Source organism: Spermophilus citellus, assembly GCF_964194105.1.
Source record: "Spermophilus citellus genome assembly, chromosome: 12".
Lineage (NCBI taxonomy): Eukaryota > Metazoa > Chordata > Mammalia > Rodentia > Sciuridae > Spermophilus > Spermophilus citellus.
Genome location: NC_138198.1, coordinates 32,508,912 through 32,518,796, shown reverse-complemented (window position 1 = coordinate 32,518,796; position 9,885 = coordinate 32,508,912). Strand labels below are relative to the sequence as shown.

Genomic DNA, 9,885 nt, shown 5'->3' with positions numbered 1-9,885 from the left:
AGCATGAGAAGACACTAAAGGAAGAATAAACTATTCCATATCTGATGTGGGCATAGTTGATTTTTGATGTGATGATGAGATCTTACCACCAAACTATTCAAAAACTAAATTTCAAGTCTATTTCTTCTAAAAACTTGATAGTCAGTGACTGAAGCATGCTTATAATCCCAGTGATGAGAGGCTGAGGCAGGAAGATCACAAGTTGGATGCCACCCTGGGCAATTTAGTAATATCTTGTCTCAAAATAAAAATGAAAAAAAATGGGGTAGAAGACAGCAGCTATGGAGTACCCCTGGGTTAAATCCCCAGTGTTAGCACAAAAAAAAACCTGGCCAGATGAAAACTTCACAGATCAGATCAGCATAGCTTTTATTCAGGAAGGGAATTTTATTTAGGAATGGAGTGATGCCTCTGATGGACCCACTTTCCTGGTGGAAAATGAGCCTTCTGGCCCAGGGGAAGTCTACACTTATATAGGTTAGAGAGGTAACTTAATTAATGAGCTTGTCAGTTTTGAGCACTAAGGAATTTGGGGTCTCTCTTATTAGGCAACGTGGGGGTCAAGATTCAGCAGTCAGTCTGGACGCTCAGGAAACAAGTATGTGAGAATTAGAAAATTTGTTTTTACTGAGCAATATTTTTACTTGGAGAAGAATGGATGGTCTGGAGTCAATGTCCAGTGCTTATCTCTTTCCTTTAGTCCCATTGTACTGTCACTGGGAAAGGATTTTTTTTTGGGGGGTGGGGGGCAAGGATCAATGCTTTGGTTTCCTTTCTAGGGATTGTTTTGTCACTGGGAAAGAATGCACTGGGAAGGGATCAATGCCAACAATGTGATGCTTACCTCTTCCCTCCATCTTCCCAGGCCACACTATTTTGGAGTTTATCATTTACCATATCTGCTGAGAGCCATAGCCAAGTAGGAATGACGCATGGCAATTTCCTTGTCAGCCTACCCAATGTTGCTTAGAGGGAGGACTCTCCATTGTGGAAATGACCTTGGACCCAGGTCATTTGAGGTGACATTGCATGAATGTTTAAGAAAGGTGACCCTCCTCAAGGACCAGGGTGGATCCGGTTTAGGGTGGATCGGGGTTTAGGGTGGCTCCTGCTGGGAATAGGGCATATCCTGTTGCCTCAGGCGCCTGCTCCTTGAGTTCTGGTTGAGTTCTCTCTGGATTCAGGGAGTATTTGGTATGCAGAGCCCAGTGGAGTGTATGGATTTTCCCAGAACGTGCGTGTAGAGTGTCGGTGACAGTTGAGAATAAAGAGTTGCTGTTTGAATCTACAAGGCTTTGTGGTGGCTCGGTTATTTTGTGCCCAGCCAGACTGAGGCACATATCCAACACCTAGGACAATAAAAAAGTAAATAAATAAACAAGTAACTTCAATTTAAAAATCAACCTTCAAAAACTATTAGATGATCATATAAAATAATATCTTGTTAGATATTACTTCTGTGAAGGGGAAACATTTGGGGGAGTAGATCCCTCAAATCAAAGTCCTGAAATAGGATGATTTTGAGCATATCAAAATCCAAACATTTAGCCGCACATGGTGGCACATGCCTGTAATCCCAGTGGCTCAGGAGTCTTGAGACAGAAGGATCGAGATTTCAAAACCTGCCTCAGCAATGGCAACTCAGTGAGACCCTGTCTCTAAAGGAAAGACAAAATTGGGCTGAGGATGTGACTCAGTGTTTGAGTGCTCCTGAGTTCAATCCCTGGTAAAAAAAAAAAAAAAAAAAAAGCCAAACATTTTATTTAACATAGAATATCTTAATGACAAGTAAAAAAAAAAAATCATCCTGGGATCCAGAAGAAAATAGCTACTAGAAAAATGAAAGTATGATACATAATGAGTTTCTATGAATTATAATAGAGCAATTAAAGTGTTCATCTCAAGATACTCACAAAACAAGAAACTGGATAGCACTACACTTTTACTTTCCAACTCCCAAAGTTAAAGCATTAAATCTACACTTAGTGAATGCACATCAATAAATTTGGTCTGATCCAGCTTGATGTTCTTTACCTCATTATCCCACCTAAGTACTTCTTCTGTAGTATAGTGAACTTCCTTATGCATCATACTTTGTGCCTTACCTTTAGTATTGCAGGAGAACTTGAGGCTAGAAGCAAAGAAGAATGGAGAGGGTAGGTCCTGAGTAAAATGAAGAAATTATTGCAGTGCAGCTGCCTCAGGGAAGGCCATTAAAGTTTTCCCTTGGCATTGCAGAATTAATCCTCTCAGCAAGGGGTAGAGAGGTCATTAGCCCTGAGAGTGGGAAGAAGCTACTATCAAAGGGGGTGAGGTCACTTCCACTGAGGTTAAGGAGGCCAGTTCAACTTGAAAATGAGCAGATGACTTTTAGAAAATGTGATTCTGGAGGTTAAGAATTCCTATAATCTGCTGTCTGCAAGCTGAAGATCCAAGAAAGCAAGTGCATAGTTAGTTCGGTTTGAATCCAAGAGAAAGCCAGAGCTCCAGCTCAGGCAATCAAGCAGGAGGGGTGATGTTATAGTTTAGAGATAAGATTTCCCCCCAAAAGCTCATGTGTGAAAGAATTCAATGAAAGAATTTTCAGAGCTGAAATAATTAGATGGTGAGAGTTGTAACCTAGTCAGTATATTAATTCATCCATATAGATTAACTGAGTGGTAACTATATGCAGGTATGACTGGAGGAATTAGGTCTCTGAGGCATTCCTTTGGAATTTATATTTTGTCCTTGTAAGCAGAATGCGCTCGCCTGCTCTCTCTCCCTCCCTCTCTCTCTCTCTCTCTCTCTCTCTCTCTCTCTCTCTCTCTCTCTCTCTCTCTCTCTCAATCTCTCTCTTTCTCTCTCTCTCTCTCTCTCTCTCTCTTTTTCTCCCCCACCCCACTCCTGCCCTCTTCCTTTTGCCTTATCCTGAGCTGCTTTCTACCACCATGATGTTCTGTCTCACTTCAGCCCAGAGCTATGGAACTAGTAGATCATGGAAACAGGTGAATTCTTCCTGTCTTTACCTCTTGTTTTCTTAATAACCTGTGAAGAGTGGATGATGCCTACTAATTTGGGGGAGGGCAACATGTTTTGCTGAGTTCACTGATTCAAATGCTAATCTTATCCAGAAACAACTTTTACAGTCTCATCCATGCTTGATAAGTTTAGCTCATCAAGTTGGCTAAACATTATGTTTAGCCAAATACCCTGGGCACCCTATGAGCAATTGAAAACTGACCATCACACTTGCTTTTGTTTTAGGTGATAATAGTGACAGCATCAGTATATGCTGGTAGAAATTTTCTTATAGAGCATCAGAACTGATGCTGAGGATGAGGATAAGATAAATTGGGAATAAAAGAAAATGTTTGTGAACTGAAATTGAATAAGTAATGATATCATTAGCAAATCAGAAACTCTTGCAAATCAATAAGAGAAAGATGAACTATCTCACTTGAGAAACAGAGAAAAGCAATAAATGGCCAATTAGTGAACTGAACACAGTAATATAAATACTTCATAAAATATGTTCATATTTCCTACTTACCAAAAAGATTTAAATAAGAATAATTAGAATATGCAAACATTTTACTTCCAACTAATAAATAATAAAATTAAAATAATAGCATGAAGTTGTCTTATGATCGATCATTTATCACTGTGATCTAAGTTGAGAACATATAATCCCAATGCCCATAAATATACTTTAAGAACTTATAGGAAGATTTGCAAATATTTATTTCTATGTATGATAAAAGAGCTATTATTAGAAATTATGCACAACAGAGAACCCAAAATTTTACCTACAAAAACTTAAAATAAATTATGCAACATCTTTGCAATGAAATACAAATAATCCATTGAAATTATTATTACCAAATTACTATAAATAAATCAAAGCAGGTGACAGTATGTTATGATCCAAATTTTTCTAAAATTAAGCATACATAGAAAAAAAATTAAGAATATTCCTTAGCAGAACATTTTGTTTTACTGAAATGCACAATTAGCTTTACTGTCACATATGCATATGTCTACATACCCTTAGGTTTTAGATAAGGAGTGTGATATTTAAAGCACATGAAATACATGAGACAACTTTTAATTAAAAACAAAATATTTATATTCAATGCACAATAAGATTTACATTGCCAAGCAAGTTTCAAGTGATTCATTGGGATTTATTTCTGTTTTTTCAAAGGCAAGAACAGTATCACCCACCTCTATCTCTGGGAATAACACCATTACTTTTTTTCAGAAACCAGTCTATCTCATGAAAAACTCCAATTTCTCTTCATTACTGACACCTGAACAAGATGTCTATTTAGCCAATTTTCCAGGCCACGAAAAATAAGAGTTCTATAGTTCACTCTAAATCTCAAAACCCCAAACTATTATATCAAATAGATGAAGTCCAAGATTGAGACTTTTCAGGGAGTCATAAGAGCCATTTTGCCTTGAAGGTGTCTCTGCTTTTAGAACTAAGTAATGCAAACTTCCATAAAATTTCTTGTTACTATAGACTTGTAAGCTTCAGGCTCCCTTGAGGCTCATGATTGCTCACTGTTTTTTTGTGTCATGATGCCATATTGACAGTTTTTCATAATATTATGATTAGCTTCAGTGACTAAATTGAAACTTTGAAAACTGAGCATTCTATTTTTTTTTGTCTTAAAATAAATAATTGGCCATGATTACAGAATGGCAAATTTTATTAAACATTTTCACCAAAGAAGACCTAAAAATCCTGTGATGCTAGATGACCATTGATCTTCACTTCATTATCCCACTGCATTCTTGCCTGGGAAAAATTCCTGCCTGCCTTTTTAATCTTCAAACAAAAGTCTTTTAATTATGCTAAGAGTTGAAAATATTCATGACTATCCCTTGGGGCCATTTTAAATATTGCCTTACAGGTAAAAATTAACTTTGTTGTAAACTTAGTGCTTGAAATGTTTTTGCTGGTACAACTTTCCTTAAATTTTGAATACCAGGTGCAGTTTTCAATTACTTAAAGGACACATTTTTTTCTATTAATTAATCAACCATCTCCATGGTATCAAGTAAAGTAATAAGACATAAATTTGCCATAACTAATGTTTTTTAAAATAAAGTAATAGATTTTAATAGATATTTTAATAGATAGTAAAAGGGGGACAGAGCCCTGGGAGGCCGGGCCGGGCTGGGGGGCCGCCCCGGGGGCCCGGGCCATGGATGTGCGCCATCTGAAGGTGAACGAACTTCGCGAGGAGCTGCAGCGCCGCGGCCTGGACACTCGCGGCCTTAAGGCCGAGCTTGCTGAGCGGCTGCTGGCGGCGTTGGAGGCCGAGGAGCCTGACGACGAGCGGGAGCTGGAGGCCGACGACGAACCGGGGAGACCCGGACACAACAACGAGGAGGTCGAGACCGAGGGGGGCTCCGAGCTGGAGGGGACCGCGCAGCCACCGCCGCCCGGGCTGCAGCCGCACCCCGAGCCCGGCGGCTACTCGGGGCCGGACGGACATTATGTCATGGACAATATTACCAGGCAGAACCAATTCTACGAGACCCAAGTCATCAAGCAAGAAAATGAGTCGGGCTATGAGAGGAGACCTCTAGACATGGAGCCACTACAGCAGGCCTATCGGCCAGAAGTGAAGACAGAGATGAAGCAAGAAGCACCCCCCAGCTTCCTGCCACCCGAAGCTTCTCAACTCAAGCCAGACAGGCAGCAATTTCAAAGTCGAAAGAGGCCTTATGAAGAAAACCGGGGACGTGGATATTTCGAGCACCGAGAGGATAGGAGGGGTCGTTCTCCTCAGCCTCCTGCTGAAGAAGATGAAGATGACTTTGATGATACCCTTGTTGCCATCGACACATATAACTGCGACCTGCATTTCAAGGTGGCCCGAGACCGGAGTAGTGGTTATCCACTTACTATTGAGGGCTTTGCATACCTGTGGTCAGGAGCCCGTGCCAGCTATGGGGTCAGAAGGGGTCGTGTATGTTTCGAGATGAAGATCAATGAGGAAATCTCCGTGAAGCACCTTCCTTCTACAGAGCCTGACCCCCATGTTGTCCGTATTGGCTGGTCCCTGGACTCTTGCAGCACCCAGCTAGGCGAAGAGCCTTTCTCCTATGGCTATGAAGGCACAGGGAAGAAGTCCACTAATAGCCGGTTTGAAAACTATGGAGACAAGTTTGCAGAAAATGATGTGATTGGCTGCTTTGTGGACTTTGAATGTGGAAATGATGTGGAACTTTCATTTACCAAGAATGGAAAGTGGATGGGCATTGCCTTCCGAATCCAGAAAGAAGCCTTGGGGGGTCAGGCCCTCTACCCTCATGTTCTGGTAAAGAATTGTGCTGTGGAGTTTAACTTCGGGCAGAGGGCAGAGCCCTACTGTTCTGTCCTCCCGGGATTCACTTTCATCCAGCACCTTCCCCTTAGTGAGCGGATCCGGGGCACTGTTGGACCAAAGAGCAAGGCAGAGTGTGAGATTCTGATGATGGTGGGCCTGCCCGCTGCTGGCAAGACCACATGGGCCATCAAACATGCAGCCTCCAACCCTTCCAAGAAGTACAACATCCTGGGTACCAATGCCATTATGGATAAGATGCGGGTAATGGGCCTGCGCCGGCAGAGGAATTATGCTGGCCGCTGGGACGTCTTGATCCAGCAGGCTACCCAGTGCCTCAACCGTCTCATCCAGATTGCTGCTCGCAAGAAACGCAACTATATTCTAGATCAGACAAATGTTTATGGGTCAGCCCAGAGACGAAAAATGAGACCATTTGAAGGCTTTCAACGCAAAGCTATTGTAATTTGTCCCACTGACGAGGACCTGAAAGACCGAACAATAAAGCGCACCGATGAGGAAGGGAAGGATGTCCCTGATCATGCGGTCTTAGAAATGAAAGCCAACTTCACATTACCTGATGTCGGGGACTTCCTGGATGAAGTTCTGTTCATTGAGCTGCAGCGGGAAGAAGCAGACAAGCTGGTGAGGCAGTACAACGAGGAGGGCCGCAAGGCTGGGCCACCCCCTGAAAAGCGCTTTGACAACCGAGGTGGTGGTGGCTTCCGGGGCCGTGGAGGTGGCGGCGGTTTCCAGCGCTATGACAACAGAGGCCCCCCTGGAGGCAACCGAGGAGGCTTCCAGAACCGAGGGGGAGGCAGTGGTGGTGGAGGCAACTACCGAGGAGGTTTCAACCGCAGTGGAGGTGGTGGCTACAACCAGAACCGCTGGGGTAACAACAACCGGGATAACAACAACTCCAACAACCGAGGCAGCTATAACCGGGCTCCCCAGCAGCAGCCACCACCACAGCAGCCGCCACCACCACAACCACCACCCCAGCAGCCGCCGCCACCACCCAGCTATAGCCCTGCTCGTAACCCACCAGGTGCTGGCAGCTACAACAAGAGCAGCAGCATCCCTGGCTCGAGCGCTAATACCAGCACCCCTACGGTCAGCAGCTACAGCCCCCCACAGCCGAGTTACAGCCAGCCACCCTACAACCAGGGAGGTTATAGCCAGGGCTATACAGCCCCACCACCTCCACCTCCGCCACCACCTGCCTACAACTATAGAAGCTACGGTGGCTACAACCCGGCCCCCTATACTCCGCCACCACCGCCCATGGCACAGACCTACCCTCAGCCCAGCTATAACCAGTATCAGCAGTATGCCCAGCAGTGGAACCAGTACTATCAGAACCAGGGCCAGTGGCCGCCATACTATGGGAACTACGACTACGGGAGCTACTCCGGCAGCACACAGGGTGGCACAAGCACACAGTAGCCAGTGTGTCTGGAGGCTCCCGGGGCCGCTGCCGGCTTCCTGCACCAGCGCCTGCCTCGGCCCCTTCTCTGGCCCCTCCTCTACCCCCACCGGGTCCTGTGGTGCTGGGGATGGGGTCATCCCAGAGCTGCCTCCTGTAGCGGCCCCCTTGCCCGCAAGGAAGACGCAACACCGGGAATCTTCTTACAGCTGTTTATTCAAGCTCTCGAGAGTTCTTCTAATCTCCGAGTTCTTCTAATCTCCCAGAAGTCCCTCCCAGCCTTAATAAAGTATCCAAACACCCAATGCGAAGCTGCCACGTGGAGCTTTCTCGTAGGGTGTCAAAGAACCATGTGCCAACTCTCCCAAAGAAGGAGTTGTTTATCACAGACCACCACAAGGCCAGCGCCATCTTGTAATGGCGACCACAGTCCGCAGAAGCGGCTCGCCACAGTTCCCCCTTTCGTTTACTAAAAACAAAACAGGCAAGAGTAGAGGTGAATCGCCATTACTCATACGAAGCCTTCAACCAGGAACCTCATCAGACCCAAGCAGGTCAGGACGTTCCCACATGACCGTTATTGGCTGAATATGAAAACAGACACCACAAAGCTGTTAAGGCCCTGTGAGCTGGCCTCCTTGACGTGCATACAAATCAGGGCTGGATCCAAGCCCTGGGGGCCGGGGGGAATCCACTGCCAGCAGTTTTTTCCTTCTGTTTATAGCACGTCAAAGGGAATCAAGTAGCCCCTGTCTTAGGTCGTTCACTGCCCTTACATTGCTTACCCGTCTTTGGGGAGGCCCCATTCCCCTGTCTTAGGTTGCAGTGCAAGCGTGAAAGTTGCCCGTCTCTGGGTACTACAAGATCAGCTCGTTGTTGCCAAGGCGTTTAATGGTATCTACTCAGCCAGTCATGATTAGGTCTCTGAGGCTGAACTGTGGCTGTATAGAAATACAACGACAAACAAGTTGGCAACACCCTAAAAGAAAGGCACGGGTCATAGAGCGATAGAAAAGTACTAGCGTGGAAACCCATCTGTGTGCAATGGCAGTAAAGCCGGCAGAGTGCAAGGGCTTTCCAACACTAGGAGAATAACAAGGAAGGACATGTCGTTCCCAGTGCAATGTCCGTAAAACTTGGGGTGCAACGACCATGTCAAAGGTTTACTGTTTAATTTGTGCAAGCCAAACTTGAGGTGAGTTGCCAGTTTCCAAAGCTGCAAGTGCTTGTATAATCATAGCTTTATTGCGAGCATTGCGGGCCTTAAGGCGGCAGAGAAACCACAAGCAGAGAACCATACCGAAGCAACACATTGCGCCAAAAATGCCTACCCCCACCCACTCTTTAAAAAAGGAAAAGGCAGAAGATATCCAATCAGTGAATTGACCCAACGTTATGGGATCAACGTGGGTACTATTCAAGACAGCTATCTGGGTTAGTTGAGACTGGATCATGTCTTCCGCTGCCATGGACCAATTTCCGGCCAAGTATTCTCCGATGATACGGGAGGCATTCCTGGAATCATTAAATCTGACAGAGGTTATGCATAAATGTGCACGTTGATCAACACAGCCCAAAAGCACCAAATCAGCCAATTCTTCTACCTGAGCTTGGAGTAAATCTATTCTTTGGTTGGCAGCTAAGATCCCTGACAAAATATGTTGATTAATTGCATTTTGGGACTCAAGTATCATAGAAGTTTGTTGAACAACTTGATTAACGGAGGCAGCAGTCTGCACTTGATTGGCCATGGCCACTCCGGCCGCGACCGCTGCAGCAGCAGATACCGCCACGGCTGTCACTATAGCAGCTGTGATTCCAAAATCCCTGCGGACTCTAAGTAGCTCAACAATGGGGAATTTATCAGGGTCCGCAATAACTGGGATTGGAACAAAGGTTGGAATTTTCATAACCACTGCTACAGCCGAAGAACCATCCCAACATTCAGATAAGAAACAATTAACATTAAAACAATCCAGCATTTCTGACGAGGTGTCATTAGCCAAAAGGAGTAAGAACGGAGATTGAACACAAACCGCTGCAGGGGGCAATGTGGCATTATCCAACAGAGAGTTGAACGAAACAGATGTGAGTCTACTACCTCGCTCACTCTCGTAAACAGTGCCAAAAACATTA

At 44.8% G+C, this 9,885-nt stretch overlaps 1 protein-coding gene across 1 annotated transcript; it reads left to right on the top strand.

The window, feature by feature from the left end:
* Positions 1-5,147: 5,147 nt before the first annotated feature.
* LOC308631485 (heterogeneous nuclear ribonucleoprotein U-like protein 1) lies at positions 5,148-7,898 on the top strand. The gene has a single exon (XM_081262740.1). It carries the CDS (start codon positions 5,196-5,198, stop codon positions 7,767-7,769), a length of 2,574 nt encoding a protein of 857 aa, XP_081118866.1. The 5' UTR covers positions 5,148-5,195; the 3' UTR covers positions 7,770-7,898.
* The last annotated feature ends 1,987 nt before the right edge of the window (positions 7,899-9,885 follow it).

What these genes read in the sequence shown, in the direction of transcription:
- LOC308631485 (XM_081262740.1), top strand. Translation starts at nt 5,196, where the DNA reads ATGGATGTGCGCCATCTGAAGGTGAACGAACTTCGCGAGGAGCTGCAG.